General features: G+C 37.4%; 3 protein-coding genes across 4 annotated transcripts; all 3 read right to left on the reverse strand.

Moving 5' to 3' along the window:
* Positions 1–9976: 9976 nt before the first annotated feature.
* LOC128271351 (zinc finger protein 271-like) lies at positions 9977–12715 on the reverse strand. The gene is made up of 2 exons (XM_053008836.1): positions 10976–12715; positions 9977–10367 (listed from the first exon to the last, which is right to left on the reverse strand). Exons 1-2 carry the CDS (start codon positions 12693–12695, stop codon positions 9982–9984), a joined length of 2106 nt encoding a protein of 701 aa, XP_052864796.1. The 5' UTR covers positions 12696–12715; the 3' UTR covers positions 9977–9981.
* A 234-nt stretch (positions 12716–12949) lies between these two features.
* LOC128271352 (zinc finger protein 436-like) lies at positions 12950–16739 on the reverse strand. Of its 2 annotated transcripts, XM_053008838.1 has the most exons (3): positions 16512–16739; positions 16141–16436; positions 12950–13146 (listed from the first exon to the last, which is right to left on the reverse strand). In XM_053008838.1, the coding sequence occupies exons 1-3, from the start codon at positions 16520–16522 to the stop codon at positions 13118–13120; spliced, it is 336 nt and encodes a 111-aa protein (XP_052864798.1). In that variant the 5' UTR covers positions 16523–16739; the 3' UTR covers positions 12950–13117. The 2 variants fall into 2 exon arrangements, with proteins under 2 accessions (XP_052864798.1, XP_052864797.1); XM_053008837.1 differs by lacking the exon at positions 12950–13146 and having other exon boundaries at positions 14278–16436.
* A 229-nt stretch (positions 16740–16968) lies between these two features.
* On the reverse strand, positions 16969–17648 carry LOC128273526 (coiled-coil domain-containing protein 12). Its single transcript, XM_053011506.1, has 2 exons — positions 17424–17648; positions 16969–17333 (listed from the first exon to the last, which is right to left on the reverse strand). Exons 1-2 carry the CDS (start codon positions 17564–17566, stop codon positions 17003–17005), a joined length of 474 nt encoding a protein of 157 aa, XP_052867466.1. The 5' UTR covers positions 17567–17648; the 3' UTR covers positions 16969–17002.
* Between the last annotated feature and the right edge of the window lie 1734 nt (positions 17649–19382).

A 19382-nucleotide genomic window follows, 5' to 3' on the forward strand; every position in this document is an offset into this window, starting at 1 on the left:
CCCCTTCGAACACATAATCATCATCAACGTCTCGTGAACACCACGGTTCTTTATCTCTGCATCTTCGCGCGAGCCTTGTCGTTCCCCAGGACATTTTCTGAAATTCTGATGGTACTGGGTGGCCCCGTGCAGTATAGTGTTCTCTTTCTAGAGCGCTTAGCTACGAATATGGCCGTTTGTCCTAAAGGCTTCCATTTATTCGAAAAGAGTCTTATTTCCTCAGAAAGTTCGTCTCTTCCCACTCGTTGTTTAAATTCACTGTCTAGTTCAAACACATGCGCATAAATATAAAGTAAACACATTGAGCTGTTGGATAACACTGGAGGGCGCTTAACCGAGCTGAAACCTTCACTAATCAACAAACCACTGAAGATCGGTTTGTTAGAATTGGGCACGCTTCCTGATTCACTTAACCCAGCGTCGATGAAACTTAGCGATCGTTTCATAAAAAAGCGATCGATTGCAATTGTATTACCTGACGATTTTTCTCTATGAAATCCGGCTCGGTTTTTGCTACATAGGATGAATATTTCAACGACATGCATACTTTCATTCCCGTGTATGTACGCAGAAAGCAAACCGAAATCTGTGTGACCGCTCAACGTATGCGTGCGTGCAATGGTCCACTGTCACGCATTCCGTAGTCTCATGACGATAATGATACATTATCGCCTAGGCACATATTTTCGCACAACAGGCAATTTTCGGAGGCACATAAACACTTTAGTTGAATATTTTATTAATCAAAATTCGACATTTTGTAACATCGCTGTAATGGCGTTCTCGATTCGTTCAAACGCATGCGCAGGACTTGCCAACGCCCTCACTTCCGCTTTCGTTGTGTGTGAAAGTTACCAAGCCGACGGGTGCGACTCCTCATTTTCATTTTAATTGAAACTGCTTATCAACATTGACCGATCACTGGTACCCCTGATTGTTTGATTGGTGGTAGATTTCACCATACCCCTGGCCGCGGGTGCGAACCGTCTTTCCGTCATGCCAAAGATTCGATGCCAAGGCACTATTTCACAAGGGTATTTTTTTCTACTTCTTCTAGGGCGCTACTTTGAGCTTTTACATTACATACATTTTCAGTTTGTTTGGCCTGAGTGAGAAGAAGTGTTTTTATTTAAACCTAACAAATGGTGTGCTCTGAAACGTGGATTGAAGCTTCAACTGTTCAACTTCATCATTGAACATGTATACTAGTGAAAGGTATTTTGCTTTACTGTTAGCGTACCTTAAGAATATTTTGGCTTTGGCTTGCATATGAGCAAGGTTGGCTACTCTCCAATGACTTTGCATTTCACAAGTTTTGTTTTTTAAATAAAGTTAACACATGCGTTTCTGTATATCAAGTTGTAGAAAGAACATAACATTACATTCCGCAAGTCTTCGCTAGAACTTCGATCATTGGACGATGAATCCAACTTACATGTCCATACATAACGGAACATCATCAAGCATTGACCATAAAATGAATGAAAACAATGCAATATAATATAAAATATTTATGCAAAACGACATTGTTCCGTTTATGCTGTACATGTAGTTGTAGTCTACGGTGTGTTGTAAATGTAGCTTCTATTCTGTAATCATTTACGGGCATTATAAGAGGTTAATATGTTTATCAGATTGTTAAATGCGTACTGCAATCACAGCAAGTTTATTTCATCTGGAGATGGAGCAGGCAGCGGAGGTATGAAGATAGTTGACTTTGATGTTTATTAGGCAATAATTGGGCGCCAGACAAAATTTATTGACTCCAAGTCAATAAATATTATTATTATATTATTATTATTGTTATTATCATTATTATATGAGAACTTTAATATAGCATTAAACCATGAACTCTGTTAAAAAATTAGACAAAAAAAAACGCAAAACGAAATAACGATGTAATTGTGGACAACATATTCGCTGATGGATTAACAATAAACGAGCTGCAGAGCGAATAGAGGCGAATCAGCATCGAAAACGTCGGTTAGTTAGTTAGTTAAATTATAAAGTTCGAACAAAGCATTTATGTTTTTCATTAGATGCAACTTATGCTACGTATTAAATGTATAAGCATTATAAGCATTAACTAAGAGGCGTTTAGAGCTCAAATACACAAAATATTTCCGCGCTGTATTATTCTTCTTTACGATTCACTTTCTGTATCTTCCTCTTTATCTTGTATCACAGAATTCGTCAGAGTGAAACTCAAAACCCTCACTGATCCCCTTATGCTAGACTCCTGGTTGTCCTGTTGTATGTGTGATAGAATAAAAATAAATAAAAATACCCGGTCCATACCCGAACATATACAGAGAATAATTTGATATTAGAATAACTCCACTCTTTATAGAAGGGTTTTAGTCACCGCTGCCCTGACGGCCTACGCCTCTTGATTTTTTTATTCCTATTCCTCTTTGTACATAACGAGTGTATTTAAAACGAGAAACATAAGCACAAACATTTTTCGATGAAAAAAAACAAATGATTTCAAAGCTTCAAGTACGGTACAAAAAAAGGAAAACCTACTCATTTTGAACAGCAAGTTCTTTAAGGTATTCTATCCATTATGGCCAAGTTGTAGATTGGTATAATATGGCATTTTGTATCAGGTACAAGCACGATTCACGAGACTGCGATACGACTTTCGTTTCTTTTTTCTAGAAAGGCCTAAATTGCTCCTCCTGGTTCTCTATTTTTCACCCGTGTCACATGTTTTCTACTAGAAAAAGTTACCAACATACCAACCAACATAGTATTAAAAACGCTTTTTAAAGCCGCTGCCGAAACATTAATTTCTGATAAAGCATTTAAACAATACATTGTGATAAACATCTATTTCTAGAAGCAACTGAAGAAGATCTTTGTATCGTTTCGAAACGTCGAAGTTTCCTTTGAAACAAAACCTATTATTAATAGCTATTATGGAACGCCCAGTTCGTTCCTTTAAATTTCCTCAAAGCTATTATTGATTGTGAAAAGCCCGAGGAATGTTTTGGAAAATATTGATTGTAAAATGTTCCTATTAAAATGTAACTTACTTATGAAAACAACTTAAAAACGGTGAGAACACGCATAATTTAAATATTATGAACATAAACATTGGTAATGGTCAGTTTTTTTCAATAGAATGGAGTAAATAATTTATTTCGTTTTAATATTAAAGCCAGTTTAAAAATATACAATTTAGTTCGATTTTTTCAGTTTATAAAATATGAAAAAGCCTTCATATTTTCAATTCAGGGAAAACGTACAGATTACCAAAGTCTGAATATCTTTATATATTTTAATTATTGATTTGAGAAATCTTATATAGCAACATATACTTTTCGCAGTTGTTTCAAAATAATCCATAGAACGCTAATCTCATTGCACAAGAAAAAACGATCATCAAATAACTAAACTAAATTGTGATCAATCGTTGTTTCTTTCTCAAAAGTCGTTCAGTTCTACAGTTCTGGTTATTCAAGTAATGACGTCTACATAATAAAATACATTTTAAACGTATAAATAGCTATTGTTAAGTGTAGTTGGAATGTATTCATTCTATTATCACAAATCAAACAATCACAAATTAAAAAAAAAACTGAAAAACGAGAAAATTAGAAAATGTAAAAGAAAGTTCTTGAAAAAATAGTGAGAGTGTTTTTTGATGGTATTTTCTTGTCTTTACATGTTATTTTGTTTGACGTGAACTAATTTTTCCCAAGTGGTTCAAAAACATTTAGACGTATCACCAGTTCGTTCCAAATCGCTTTGCTCGATTGGCTTAAAATTATTTACATTTGCGACTGTATTGAGTTAGAGAAAATTATTTGTCCGAATAAAAATTCCTTACAAAAAGCCGCTTACATTAATTTAGTGAACTTAGTGGGCGAACTTTGCCGGACGAGCAAAGTGGACTTCGTCATCTTTTTTTCTTACCGACTGTCCGTAAGAGATCTTCCATTAGACATTGAAATTCCTAAATTAAATGCCATGGCTTGGTAGGCAAATGTTCTTCCAATCGTTCAAGCTATACTGAAATTAAGTTAGGGCTCAAATCAATTATAACACACCACCAAAGCTTATTCAGTTAAAATCTGTTATTTAGTCAGGCAAACCAAACGTTTGGCATTAGTTTTCTTTTATTGTTCACTGAGATGAATCACTGAGATCGTTGCACGTAACGATAAACATCATTTTATTCTATTCTATTATTCATCATTTTATTATTCTTGAGTTTGTTCAGGTTCCATTGTTCTTGAATTCTTTGGAACATGTTAATGCATTTTTTCCTCTGCTTAAAGCCCACATTTGTACAGTTTTGTTCCAACTCTTTCTTGCTACGATCAATTAATCAATTTCTTTTTCATATCACAGGTTTTAATGTGACCCATTTCAAATCGTTAATTTTGCCGTAAAACAGTAAAAATGTTGGTCATCTAACATTATTAGGTACTAGTATTCAAATACTATCACATAGAATAGGGTTTAGTTATCGTTTCCAACTAGAGATATAAGAAGCTCCATGTTCAAAGTCCCTCACATGAAAACAACTACAACATCATTCCTATAACCTATAAAACAAGTTATTTCGTTATGATGATTTGGTAGTTTGCTTCACAATAGAATCGACATCGGTCACTAATTCAAAAGTAAAAATTACCTTCAATTAATTCAACATGGGTTGTCCGTGGAACATCCGTCTCGCTGCACCGATTAATCGGTTTCTATCCTTAAGACGTCAGTGCCAAAGCATTGCATTCGAATGAATGACAATCAACTTGAGTGCCAAACTTAAAGTTGATGGTTAATATGGCTCTACCCATTCTAATAATAATAAGAAATAAAAGAATCCTTCAACAAGCGAAGGTACTTTAATTTAAATTTAACGGAAGAATATTACTAATGGACATACATATTTCTCATCCGTCAATCCATTTTCCTGTCCATCAACGAACAAAATCTAAAGGACAATTCTTCAATAAATACTAAAACAGAAAATGGTTGCTTAGAGAAATGTTCCTCACCGAATGTAACCGTTCAAACCGGTTGAGAATTTAGTATTCTAACTGTAATCTATCTGATTTCTCAAATTAAGAAACTTATTCGAATTTTGATGATGTTTATTTAGAATGAACTAACTCTAGTATATTAATTTTCTATATGTATTAATTATTGAGTATAAAGATTCATGAAATGATTTCATGATTTTGATTTAAGTTGAGGAAATCTCGACGACTACCACCTCCGGATTCGTGTATGTGATGGAACACAAAAAAATACCAAAGTGGCTATGCTCATTTAACCTTCGTGGATTCCAATTGCCGTGTCTACCACCAATAGCCAACAGATAAATACTGCATTAAGGGTGGCTATGTCTGGTAGCATCGCTCCTTGAGAACAAAATCATTAAAGAAGCCAAAGCATCTTCTTACCTTCTTTCACACTCAGAACCGAAAACTAGTATTGGACAAAAAACCCTGCTTCAAACCGTACCTGCTGTCCCATTGATCGATCTGCTTTTAACGTTGCAATATTATCATAATTTGGGCGATTCTGAAGTTTTTTATATTTCACTTTATCTAGCTGGAGCGCAAATGTTAGCACAAGTTCTCTGCTTCAACCTCTGCAACCTTGTGCACGTACGCGTAAATATTGCACTTTGTTACATCTTAGTTGCAACATCTAATAGAATTTTTCTAGCTCCAATCGTTGTATTCTTTCACGCTTCCTCGAAGCGTAAACATTAAAAAAGAACATGTTCTATCATTTCTTAAGGATGTTCGAATTTAGGACAACGTGAAGACAGTACAAAACCTCATTCATACTAATATATTCGAAAAAATCAATGTTTTAAGACAGGGTTAAATGGAAATTTAGCTTTCCATGAAAGCTATTAATAAACTAAATTTTGCTATTATAGTTACTATTTTCTCAAGGACATCAATTGCTTTATATTTTGCGACTTTCTACGATAACAGTACACAACATTCTCTTCAATCAAAAGATTGATTGAAATTAAATTTTAAATCTTACAAATTGCATCCCTCGAAACGGCTCTAAACGCACTTCTGGTTAACAACATACCCTATTCGTTTTGCTTCTATTGTTTACCGACATATGTGCAATAACATAAGTTGTGTTCAAAGCTTGAAAGCACAGTATACATAACGTAAGATAAAATTCATAAGGCCAAAAACATTGTTCGCTACCCTTCGGTTAAATTTACTAGCATTGAGATAATTCAAAGATCTAGCCATTTTAACTGTCTTATCACACAATTATTCATAATCAGTATCTCTTCTAAGATTTACTTTAAAATATGCAACCCCAAATTTCACATTCTTTTTTTTGTCATAAAAATCCATTCAAATCATTTTCATTCAAAAAACGTTTAGATGTATACAATATTATGCCGAGATATTGAAATGCCGTGGAGATAATATTTCGAGTCCTATAAAGATAAAACTAGCATTTTGTTTAGCCTTACAACTGCTAGAAGTTGGAAGACCATTATAATACTTACAATTGCCCTGTTTTGTGGTGGGAGATCCTCAATTTTGTCTGTTTCATGTACTGATTAATTTTTCTCATTGCTCTAGGAGCAATCATTTTGATCTTAGCAACAACCGTTAATACTAGATCGTGCGCCTCATCAATCGCCTGCCGCCTGGCAATACAAATAATTGCATACGACACTTCAAAGAACTTGGCAAAATATTGTTTCCACTGGAACTCCTGGTAAGATTGTCATTTTCGTAGAACCCGCCATAACTATTATTTCCGTAATAAAGATATATAGTTTTACAATAACGTATTATTTCTTAGTACAGTAGCGGGATAAGTTACAACATAAAAAAGCAGCATTTTCCAACTATTTCGTATGCGCAATATGAACCTATATTTTATTGAGTTATCTCTAAACAACGCACAAATATCGTTTTGTTTTTTCAAATATACTGAAATATACCGAAATGAGGACGATAAAATCAACAGAGACTATGTCAATATTAAACTGTCATGGTTGTGACTATCTAAAATTGATTACCTAGAATTTCGTGCAATAGAAACACTTTTTCACATGAAACCAAAAATTGGCTGTATATTTTAAACGATTTAAGCTTTGGCCGCTAGAAACCCACAATCAACCAAACACCGAACCGATGAAAAGAAGCACATGAAAAAAGTTGGAATTTTATGTGATACATAAATTTCGACCGGACATTTCACTTCGTTTCTCATCAGATTTCATTTCTTTTCTGTTTTCTGTATAATATTTATTCCGCTTAAGGCATAAGCTCTTTACGCAGAATGTAATTTCGAATAATCCTATATACTGGCATACACACATACGTGCGCCAGCATGCTGCACAAACACAGCTAAGAACAAAATTATTCAGCTGTTAAGCGAAAGAGACAAGAATTGTTTGCGTTCCTCCGTTAAATCGGACTGTTTCGGCTAAGGATACCTTTTTAGAGCCAATTTCTCGAAGAAAAAAAGGTTGATGAAGTCCGCGCAAGAACAAAATTGTAAACTTTACTGAAAATTTGATTTCACATAGTTTTGCTAGTTTTACATCCCTCAAGAACCATTCTCAACCCACAATAACCTCAAGCATGAAAGCAAGCAAACATAGCTTCATATTTTAACAGATGCAGCCGTTCTTACAGATACAAACTTTGAAGACATTAAAAATGAGATAAAAATTAATAAAAATAAGATCTATTAAAGTAAGATAAACATTAATCAAATGAACGATTTAACGGCTTCTCACTGTAAATCTAATCATAATGAGAAAAATCATCATCCCAAACATTTTTCAGAATGTTTTGAATTTATATATTTATTAAAACATTTTTTAATTAATTTTGGTTTAGTTATTTATTTGTTCGTTTATTTCTTTACTTTTTTATTTATTCAAGAGTGTCTGGCTCAGAATAAACGGTGTAAATGACTAGAACATTGTTTTCGATTGGCCGGAAGAAAATATATTGGGCATTTGACGAAGGAAACTCAAAAAGGTTTATAATTAATCACATTCAGAAAGCGCTGTTCGCTCAGTGTGAAATCTATTACCCTGTTAATATGTGTAGTGTGGACGTATTCTGCACGTACACTTTGCCGAGATTGGTACATTATGGTACTGCTGAAGATAACCATTACTACTTGGTAGTATCATCGACGACCACGATTGATGCAACTCCGCGTAGTAATTTATACTTCCGACAACTACGACAGGAGTCATGGAAAACTTTTCTCATGTCCTTTACTCCTTACTCTCTCTGCATTTCTATCTTTATTGCTCTCTCCATAATTATCAGGATTTCTGTTTTTTTTTTATTTATTATAATAGAATGGACAACATTGCGAAAACAATAGACAGCACCAACTTATAGTTTTAAAGTAAATCAAATTGGTGCGAAACCGTTCACCGGAGACGGATAATCTACGGACGAGCGACATCAAGCATTTTGTTCATCTGCCAACAAGATGTAAGCCTCTCTATGCTTCATGTGTCACTAATGATAACAAGACAACTACGATAACAACAACCGCAATCGTATTTTTTTATTTTTCCGGCTTTATACTTACCTGGCATTCAAAGAGACGAACGAAACTTTATGCTCAGTCTGTCTAATGATAAAACCATGATCTAATGAAAAAAAGAATTTGATTTGCTAACTAAAACTCACTGAAAGATTCGACGGAGGACTCGGACGAGGCAACCGCATATGTCTCAAACTCTAGCTCAAAATATCAGAGAGCAGTCAAGATAGGTCGCCTCATCGCGGATGTAGGTCAAATGTGGTGACAAACGCCATCTGACAATAATTACAGCACTTTTTCTAATTTTGTGTTGGATGTCGTTATTTGTTTAAATAACTGCAGACATGTTGGAACAAAAGCGTAGCTCCTGTCCGGCCGAATGTTTTTTGATGGGAAAATATTTCTCAAATTAGTTTAGAAATGTAGATGCTCCTAGTTTTTATTGACTTATTTCACTTCCCAAATTGCAGTATGAAACTTGCAGATTTAGTTATTTAACCATTGACTGTGACTGCTTCGCCGTGGACTTTTTCCTTGCTGGAAAGTAACAGATTTCTTGGAGCTGTTTTCTTCGTAACGCCAGAGACACAACATTGATTAGACAGCGGTTACACTAAGGTCTACCCTACAAGGTAATCGAAAAAGCTGTAGCCCAAAAGTACGTGCTCATTGGTTGAATGTAGAATACCTAGGCAAATTTTTGTTATCTGGTTCAAAGCCTATTATCACGGTAATGTCACATGTTGTCAGGCCAGGCTCCATCGTATTTGCTTTCTCGTATTTGCGGTAGTAGCACTAGGCACAAGGTGGCACTATTTTTTCGATTCTGGACAGAGCATTCTCTAAATTGTCACATAAATGCGCATTCTCTCGTCCCTTCCCTATAAAAAGCTTCTAGATAAAGTATAAGGGAAAACCAGTTGTCGCCTTGCCAATCACATAGCCTAGTTGGCTCTGGTACTCCAAGAGACACTTTGATTAGATCCGAAAAGTGGCTTGCGTCACATCCACGTGCTTAGGAAAATCTACCTGCAGTTGCACAACTTAAAATTAAATCTTCGTGACAACTATCCCTCTAGCAATGCCTATCTGGCGCTGTGCGCTGGTTTAGTTATCTGTAGCAAGGGCGAAATTGAATACTTGCCAAATTGAATGAATGAATTGCCAAAAATATAGAGCATATGATTGAAAGTAGGCAAAAATAAATTTAAAATTTAACGTAAATATATAATTCAAAGAGAAAAGGCAAAATTTCGTAAGCATTTTGTGTTATGAATCAAATTATAGAAATTATAAACACTTTTTGTACGGTTTATTATGTTTTAGAAACAAGTCCTTCGAATGCCGAAGAACTTATAAAACTAAAAAACAGCAGTTTATGTTAATAACGAAAGGATTAAACCTTTCATATTAAAATTACGATAAAATTAAAAATAGGCGATTACTAAAACTTATAACAAATATGTTGGCGCGACCAGCACGGAGTCCGATGTTAGCGACATTGGTGCAATTCCACTAGATAATGAAACCGGAAGTTGTTCTATGCTCGAAGCTGGCAGTGGTACTTGACACTGATTTTGTTCACCGTCAATGGGCGTTGAAACCGATGGTAGTATCCTTCCCGGCATCGCACTCTGTGCGAACGACGGCGCCTTATCGTGCGCTTTGCATAGATGTTGTGTTTTATGACGCTTGAAACTACTGCCGTCTAGAAAGCGGTCACCGCAGTTTTCACATGCAAAAGGTCGCTCTCCAGTATGAATTCGACGATGCACTGTAAGTTGTCCCCCCTGACTGAAGCGTTTGTCACAAAACTCGCACATATATTTCTTTTCTCCTGGAAGCAGATTATTAAAAAAAAAACAATGTTGAAATGTCGTCAAGATTTTGTTACCAGTTATTTCAGTATTCATATATAACTGAAAAAAAACGTCCAGCGATTCTGTACACATTCTATTCCGTATCGCTTATACAAAATAGTCAATCCTTTGAAAGTAATCCAGTATAAATATTAAAGGAATGTATGTTTGTTATAATACAAGCCAGAATCATTCTGTTTTTAATAGGAGAAACATTTGACAAACATAATTTAGATAAACTCGTTTATAACTTCTCCAAATTCAATGTGTAAATTTCACTCTCTGAAGCGATTGCATACCAAACCCCACAGAATCGAAAATTTCGCGATGTTGTTTCAAATGACAACATTATTGCATATAATTATGCTATGCACAATTCAGTAATAGTTACAAAGCTACAAACAGAATAGTTTATAATGGTTTAATGGGTACGCATAACTTTTTATGGCACTAACTACAGTATACAAACAAAATTATCACTATCATTTGTCTTATTTAAAGACGTCATCTATAATAATTTAGACAATAGACAATAGACAATTGTAGCACCCGAAGACGCGACCAAGTATAGGATTAAAACACTCACCGGTATGAGTAGTAACATGTTTCGCAAGATTCGAGCTTGAAGTAAATTGGCGCCCACAAATTTTACAGTTGTACGTCTTATACTTCTTTCCGTTCGGGCCTGCCTCCGGTGGAGCGGCTATAGTGTGAGCATCTGGTATGTACAGTTTGCTTTGAGGATTGAAGTGAGATGTGTAGTGGCGTCGTCTTTCCTTCTTGTCCACGAAGCCTTTGTGACACAATTCGCAAGAGAAGGGTCTCTCCCCAGTATGTATGCGCCGGTGAATAGTCAACGATCCTTTTTGTGTGAAAGTTTTACCGCATAGATCACACATATACGGTACGGGTTGGTCAGCATGCATTTTAATATGGCGCATGAGGTTCTTATGGTGCTTGAAGATACGATTGCATACCTTGCATGTAATTATGCCTGGAAGAGTGTGGCGGAATTCATGTTCCACCAGAGATTCCGCATCACGGAACAACAAATCGCAGGAGCAACACTTTGTTTCTGGGATTTCCTGATTGTGCGATGCCTTCACGTGCTCCAACGCCTTGGGAAGATTTTCGAACATTTGTGAGCAAAGCCTACAAAAGCAACGCTGGGTGGTCTCAGGCCCAAAACAGCTCAGTTTGTGCTCACGAAGAATTTGGCGGATGCGGAAACATTTACCACATATTTCGCAGATGAAAGGTTTTTCTCCCGAGTGTGTTCGTCGATGTTCGATTAGTCGCCTCGTATCTTTAAAACATTTGCTGCAAACATCACAGGAAAATGGGCTGCTGGCGTCATGGTTACGCTTCTCATGCAATCCTAACGACGCTGAATTGCTAAAAACTTTACCACAAAACTGGCATGCGAGGCTATTTGCCAGCGAGTGAATATGCACATGCCTTCGTAGCGTACTGAGTAAAGTGTACGATCGCTCACAGTAGTCGCACTGAAAACGCTTCTGGCCTTCGATCACAACTATTTTGGTGTCGTAGATTTCGGCCTGTATTTTGGCTTCCTGCAACTCATCCATTTGCTTCTCCTGTACGTGATTTTTTTCTTCGTGGTGCTGACAATCAGCCAACGATACGAATCGCTTTTCGCAGTATACGCATTTTATTGCCAAGCCTTCCACGTGTTGGCGCAAATGTTCACACAGTACTCGTGCCGAATTGATCAACTTTTTGTCGCACTTATCGCACTGATAGGGTAACCAGTCCGAATGTAGACGGACATGTTTGTTCAGTTTGTCACGAGATTCTCCAGTAAAATCGTTGCATATATAGCATCGTAGCTCACGCTCGGAATAATTTGTGCCATCGTTAGTGTCATTTGGTAGTTGGAAATGCTTTTTCTCGTGCTTTAGAAGATCATACTTTTTTGTAAACTTTTGCTGGCAGTAACGACACACGAATCGACGATTCTTCTCCGCATCCATATCGTACTGAGCGCGATGTAACTTGCGCATGTGTCTGCTAACGGCTTGCCCGCACGAAAACCGTGCCGGGCAGTATAAACAGCACCGTTTCAACTGTGGATCGTGCTGTTGGTGATGCAGGTTAAGTCGATTGAGGTTTCTAATGGTCTCTGACACACACTTTTTGCAGTCGAATGGAAGTTCTCCCTCGTGTTCTATCCGTAGGTGATCCAACAACTTTTTGCGCTGCAGAAAATCTGTTCTACATATGAAGCACTGCGTTACCTCTTCCCTTTGCATCCTTTTGATTGAGGAAGGTGTTTTAGCATCCATTTCTTGCTTTATTCTGAGCCTTCCTTCATCTTCCGATGGAGCGTGTATTTTTTCATGGCAAATCCTTGCTTCTTGGGACCGAAGTGATCGTACGTTGACATCTTTCATCATGTCTGATTCAAGAATATCACCAATACCAGACGTTGTTTCCAGCGGCGATACTTTGGCGAACTTTACCATAGGTTCGGCCTTAACATTCTGTTTGCAAGGCAGCGTTTCAGCAGTCATATTTAGCATCATACTCTCGACCAAAACGGGGACTGTATCATTGTTAACGTATTCGTCATCTCCATTGATGTCCTCATCGCTGTTATCATTCAACTTGCGATCCTCTTGATCTGAACTAAAGTTCGTTCCGACGAGCAATGAATTGCAATGAAATTCCGCAGGGTATTCCTCTTGTTTGACGATGTAAATCTCTTCTACATCGTTGTTTGAAGGTATGACGTGGCTGTAAAAGTGATGAAGTGACAAAAGAAATATACTTAGTTATTCAGAAATTACAGAAACATTACCCACCGGAGCAACATTTTTCCTGCTTTGCCTAAAACAAATTATTTTCAATGACGTTTCACTGGGTGGGCTATTTTCACGCATGCTGCCAATGAATTTTGACAGCCCTTCTACCCTTTTTTTTTGTTTGTTTTCGGCATGAGCAGAAAGAGCCAAAAAAAGTAGTATATTCCAGATTGAAAACATTAAAGTAACTACAGACATTACTAGAGGCCGAAGCTATGTTTTTTAAAAGCAATCGAAGACAAATATAATACAACAACCTTACTCACAGACAAAACAGACAGACATTTTCGTTCGAAAAAAGTTTTGACGTTTCAACGGCGTTTGGTGCTTTTATAACTACACGTTCTAAGAAGTGGCTTACCGTTTTGCGCACCGAACCACAACAAATAGCTCATTGTAATTTTCGAATTCGAAATATAAATCGAGTTATTACTTTTAAAACAAGATTCAACAGTGATTCTTCCGATGCGGATGGGCGAAAACCATCCATCAACTTAATGTTATTAAGAACTTGATGAGTTAATTAATATTCCACTAACATAGACTATCGCACGGTCTTAATATAGGCTAGGTATTAAACCGACCGAACCGACGATCAAGGAGCTCAAGAGTAACAAGGTAGCAGGACTTGACAAGATACTGGGGGTGCTGAGCTGGTGAAAGTAATGCCAAGTTGTCAGCAAATCCTGGAGAGAAGAACAGCTACCAGGAAGTCTCTTGGAGGGAGGGAGGTAGGAAAACCGCTCCGTAGTTGACCAAATACTTAGGCTACGTCTAATCCTACAGCGGAGAAGCGAGTACACGCCCGACTGCATCATCTTTTCACCGACTTCAAGCAGGTTTACGGCCGAATTAAGCGATGCTGACTGGTACCCAGTGCCGAATGAGGTGCAGAACTCCATGCCATGAAGGAGGTGTTCGAAACAGGATGCACTGTCTTGTCTACTCTTCAACCTGGCCTAAGCTATCTCCTCACCAATTTTCAGCCAAATCTGTTTAACCGTTCTTGAATTATAAATAGTGTAACTAAAACGACATTCTTTTATATATACAGAAGACGATAGATTATTTATTTTTATTTATTTCGACTTAATTTACTTGATTAGAATTCCTAGCTATCGCTTGAATCTAAAAAAAAGGAAACTTACAACTAGGCGGAATACATGTCGATAAAGACTCAAAAACTTCTAGTTAGTGGAAAATGAGCGAAAAGTATCCTAACAAAACAAATGTTGCAAAGCTGACAAAAACTAAACAGTACAGTATCAAAACAGGTGGCTAAAGAAATCAACACCGAAAAGAATTGATAAACGTACAGTAAATATCTTCCTTCCTTAAATTATTCTGCAAGCGCTTCCTGGCACGTGGTCAAAAAATTGCCGCATGTAAACAAGGGCAACTTAACAAAAACTTAAACAAACGCTAAAATTGATTTCCCATACACGAATTTTATAAAATCTTTGTTTTCTTGAAATAAACTTGGTTTCGCTAGCCAGTGTATGCTCAGAGATATGTTCAACCTTATCGATATACTATTCTGAACGGATAATCGCAGAAGAAGAAAATAACTATGTTTTCTTCGAGTCGGGCTGAACTTTGGAGCTTAAAGCAGTAGACGAATCGGACAAATAATATTTGCTGTTAATATTGTAGTGCAATTGTTTATGGCGAGCCACTGAAGAGCTGTGATGAAAGCGTTCAGAACACAGGTCACACGGATAGGGTCGTTCTCCGGTATGCGTCCTTGAATGGACTTTTAAAGAACCAGCTTGCGTGAAAGATTTTCCACACACGTCGCAAGTGAATCGCAAGGCGTCTTTTGTATGTAGTTTTTGATGACGAATCAGATTTGCTTGCTGCTTAAACATCCTTCCACATTGCGCACACTCAATCACACCTGGTTGACTATGCTGAAATTCATGCTCCAATTTTGCAGACATCGTTTTGAAGCACAGATCGCAATGGTTGCAACGCGTCTCTTTCGCTGATAGAAGCTCTTTATGAGTTTCTTTTGTATGGCGAATTAATTCATGGTACCCAGAAAACGTTTGATTGCATAGCTGACAACAGCATTCTTCGATGCGTGTTTGAAGACGACCGCATTTTGAAACATGTTTTTTCAACATTGTCCTAATACGGAACCGTGATGAACAATTTTTACACTGGAATGGCTTTTCGCCTGAGTGAATCCGACGGTGTTCTATCAAACGGACGGATTCCTTGAATCCCTTGCCGCATTGCGAACATTTGTATGGAGTAGTACTGGTGTGAGTTAGTTGATGATACAGCAGGCAAGAAGACTTATGGAACGTTTTGTCACAAATGTTACAGTTATACTGTTTCGCTCCAGTGTGGATATTTTCATGGCGACGTAACGTACTCAGTAAAGAATATGAATTTTCACAGTACGCACACGCATAGCGTTTAATTCCATCAACGATGATCGTTTTGGACGAATTCTCACTAACGAATGGTTTTCTGCCTCTCTTAGATCTTTTGGTCGTAAATCCTGGTGTTGCTTCAAGCTGGTTTTTGTTCGCCCCATGCACCAGCTGTTCATGTCTTTCGCACTCTTTCAATGTGAAGAATCTTTCTTCACAATAAACACATTCTATCGTAATGTTTTTTTCATGTATCGCCATGTGTTTGTTCATAGAACGTACCGAAGTGATTCCTTCTCCAGATGTTTTGCATATATGACACCGATAAGGCAGTTTATCTACATGCATATTCAGATGCTGGTTTAAAGCTACCACAGACGAAAAGTGCTTCCCGCACACGTAACAATTATGTTGAGGAGGTTTTTGTGTTTCAGCGACCGTATGTTTCCCTTCATGTCGCTCCAAACTGCACATCGTAGCAAACCTTTTATCGCAATGCCTACAAACATAACGACCATTCTTTTTGTGAAGGATATTGTCATTACCTGAATTTTCAACATGGTTTTGCCGTTCGTAATCTACCACGTCTATGGCGCTAGAACTGTCGTCTTCAATATCTGTTCTGCAGGGTTCGTTCATACCGGTGAGCTTGATACTGCTGCTAGGTTCGTGTTCCGGCGAGTCACATACCAACTCGCTTTTTGGTACAACTTCCTGTTCCAAACATTCATTATGTAAGACAACCTTCTCTTCAATTGCGGCTTCTTCTGTGTACAAGCCACATTCAAGAGATTTTACGATGTACACCTGTTCGATCGCATGGCGACCCATAACGATTTGACTGTATGGGAGAAGCAAGTAATTCATTTTTAATGAAACTATATAATAAATACCACTCTTTACTGGTGGTACTAACCGGATTAGCATCACGACGACAATTTAACTCTAGAATTGTTTGCAGTTGTTAAATGAAACCAGATCGCAGAAGAACGTCAACAATACGGCCACAACACAGAAGTGAAGTTTGGTTAAATTGGTGCTGATTGGTGAAAATTTCAACAGGCAAACGATGTGCCAAAGAAAGTATTCAGCCAATCAGGAAGCAGCATTCACATTCACCTGATTGCGCTCAAAGTTCGTTTAGAAACCTATGTTGAAACTTTATTTCATTGTGTGGTCGAGAAATGATATAAAGAATATTTGTTTAAGCCGAAAAAAATTCGCAGCAGCGTTTAAGAATTATAAAAATCCTTTGAAATACCACAACATGAAATGGTCAGAGCAAATGGTGTTTCAAAAATCTCTATGAAAATGTTCACTGTATTTTAGCAAAGCACTCTCTTAAACAGACTGTTAGTAAATCGTTTGTACGCCTCGCCGTTGCTTTTATTCTCGCTCTTTCAAGTTTTATTCGGTTGCTCCACCGTTGATTGTCCCTATATTAACAGCTAGGAGTATGTTTTGATCTTGTGCAGACCTTAGCCTCTCCCTTATTAACGAAGCTATCGCTTTCTGTGTTCTACGGTCAAGCTTTTCCAACTTCTTAGAAACATCTCTTTTCAGATCCCAGTCAGGTTTACGTGGTGCTAAATTAGCAATATCAATCTCTTCAATAACGATTGGAGTTTTCATCATCTCAAGTTGTAAGCCAACTCCCACATCCACAACATTTACAGCACTGATTTCCTTCAGGTCATTGATTTGATCGCTTACGGGCTCATAATTCCGAAATATTGGTCTAAAAATGGATTGGAATGTATAATTATGAATTTGGTGTAATTCGATCAGTTATAGTTTTTCAGTAAGCATTCGCTTCAAATATAATTACTTAGGAACGCAAGCACCTTCTTCAGCAGCGATATTGCAAAATGTTGGTTCGTCGTGGTGGGTTGATTGCTTCTGTTTCAGTTGTCGAAGACGCTGTTTTCGCTTCAACGCCTCTTCTTCCAAGTTACCTAAGTTTACATCCATTACTATTACAGTTTACTATTAACTTGGTGTGATTAACTATAAAACTGTTCCTTGAGTAAGATTGTATATTGCAGTGTTTAGGTAAAGATGCAAACTTCTTCGAACTTCTTCCTCGAATGAACGTTCAATCTTCTTCTTCGAATGAACGCAAAATTCTGATGACAGATGATGGTTCAGGTTTACAGTTGATGGTTTGATACTAACCTTTCAATCTCAATTAATATTATTTTTTCATCTTGCAATGCACGTGTTTTGCGAATTGTGTCATGAGCAACGAAAATCTACAGAGACAAATTTTTACGTTTCATCGTGTTGTCACGTCTGCTGTAGGAAATGTTTGACCAATCCTAGCATCTGCAGTGTTTGTGGAAAATCTTGCCGAATAACGTTAATTGGTCAAACGCTCCCAGCGACAGTGAAAAAATATTTTACGAACCATTCCGAACAAATTACATCGATCGGGAGAATCTATTCGTTTCAAATGAGTAAAATGGATCGTTTTATTTCTGCCAACGTACATATGATCGAAGATTATGATGTCATTAAACACCGAATACAAAAAATGAGAAATATGTACGATGCATACGAAAAAGGTATCAAGGATGAACAAAAGTTAGTCGCAAAACTTCAACTGAAACAAAATCTGTTTCGGGGCACGTTCGATGATCCTGCACACAAGCCATCAAATAATATAAATAATGTCGGTGATAACGAAGATTTTTTCATAGGAAACAACACGGAATAAAAGTTAACACAGGTGTAAAAACAAGTTGTTTTTAACATAAAATGATGTGTTTTTGTTCTTTTATTCTTCGCCTTCACGAACCACTTACTGATGTATTTCTCCTGCATTACAACTACATCCGTTGAGCGGTCTTCGCCTTCACAAGAGACTACCTTCAACGGTCGCGAACTGTGTTTTTCTTCTCTGCGCGTAACTACATATTCGATGGGTTGTTTGTTGATTGATAAAGAGGTAAGCAAAAAGAAGTTTAGTTCAAGAACACAAAAGGTTTTACGAAAAACGAGGATGAAAATTTAGCTTTAAGCCCGGTCCAGACGCTACGATAATCGTTTACGATTCGTCGTTTCAGACACATCGTAGTGAGTGGACCGGGCTTATATTGGGTTGGGGGAACAGTAATTGAGCGGGAGATCGTCGAGAAATAAAAAAGTGTGCCTGTGCTGCTGTTTTTCGCGACATTTTCGACAGAACATGACCCGTACCGAAGAAGCCACATCGTTGCTGCCCCGGATCGGAACGTTACCGGCTCGGCCGTGTTAGTAATACTAGGAATAAAGTGAATAGGAGCGTTTTCATATGCAGAAGGTGGAATCATTGACAGGTGTTGGAAAGTGCAGTGCGCGAAAAGTGGGAACTTTATAAGTTTTAGAGAGTGCAGAGGATAGAAATGGCTTCTAGTGTCTGGAAACTGATAAAGCGCTTAGATGATAGGATCATTAAGGTTTCTTAATATGTGAAAAAGTGCCCAAAAGGTGCTTCTTTTTCACATACCCAACCAGTAAAAAGTGGCGTCAGTAGAAACATGATTTTTCTTGGTGCTGAATAGACAAAAGCCCGCGCAGGATAGGAACGTTTTTCATATGCCGGTGTTCGGTAAATAGGGACAGTTTCTAGTGTCTGGAAATTGATAGAGCGCATAGATGATAGGAACGTTTAGGGTTTCTTGAAATGTGAGAATTTGCCCAAAAAGTGCTTCATTTTCGCATTCCTAACCAGTAAAAATTGGCGTCAGTAGAAACATGATTTTTCTTGTTAGCGAGTAGAAAAAGCCCGCGCAGGAATAGTCCGTTG

This window comes from Anopheles cruzii, chromosome 3, assembly GCF_943734635.1.
Source record: "Anopheles cruzii chromosome 3, idAnoCruzAS_RS32_06, whole genome shotgun sequence".
Classification (NCBI taxonomy): Eukaryota; Metazoa; Arthropoda; class Insecta; order Diptera; family Culicidae; genus Anopheles; species Anopheles cruzii.

What these genes read in the sequence shown, in the direction of transcription:
- LOC128271351 (XM_053008836.1), bottom strand. Translation starts at nt 12,695, where the DNA reads ATGGATGCTAAAACACCTTCCTCAATCAAAAGGATGCAAAGGGAAGAG. An exon ending in ACATGTTACTACTCATACCG is followed by an intron (nt 10,368 to 10,975) that starts GTGAGTGTTTTA and finishes ATCTGCTTCCAG; the next exon opens with GAGAAAAGAAATATATGTGC.
- LOC128273526 (XM_053011506.1), bottom strand. Translation starts at nt 17,566, where the DNA reads ATGGATGTAAACTTAGGTAACTTGGAAGAAGAGGCGTTGAAGCGAAAA. An exon ending in GAAGGTGCTTGCGTTCCTAA is followed by an intron (nt 17,334 to 17,423) that starts GTAATTATATTT and finishes ATCCATTTTTAG; the next exon opens with ACCAATATTTCGGAATTATG.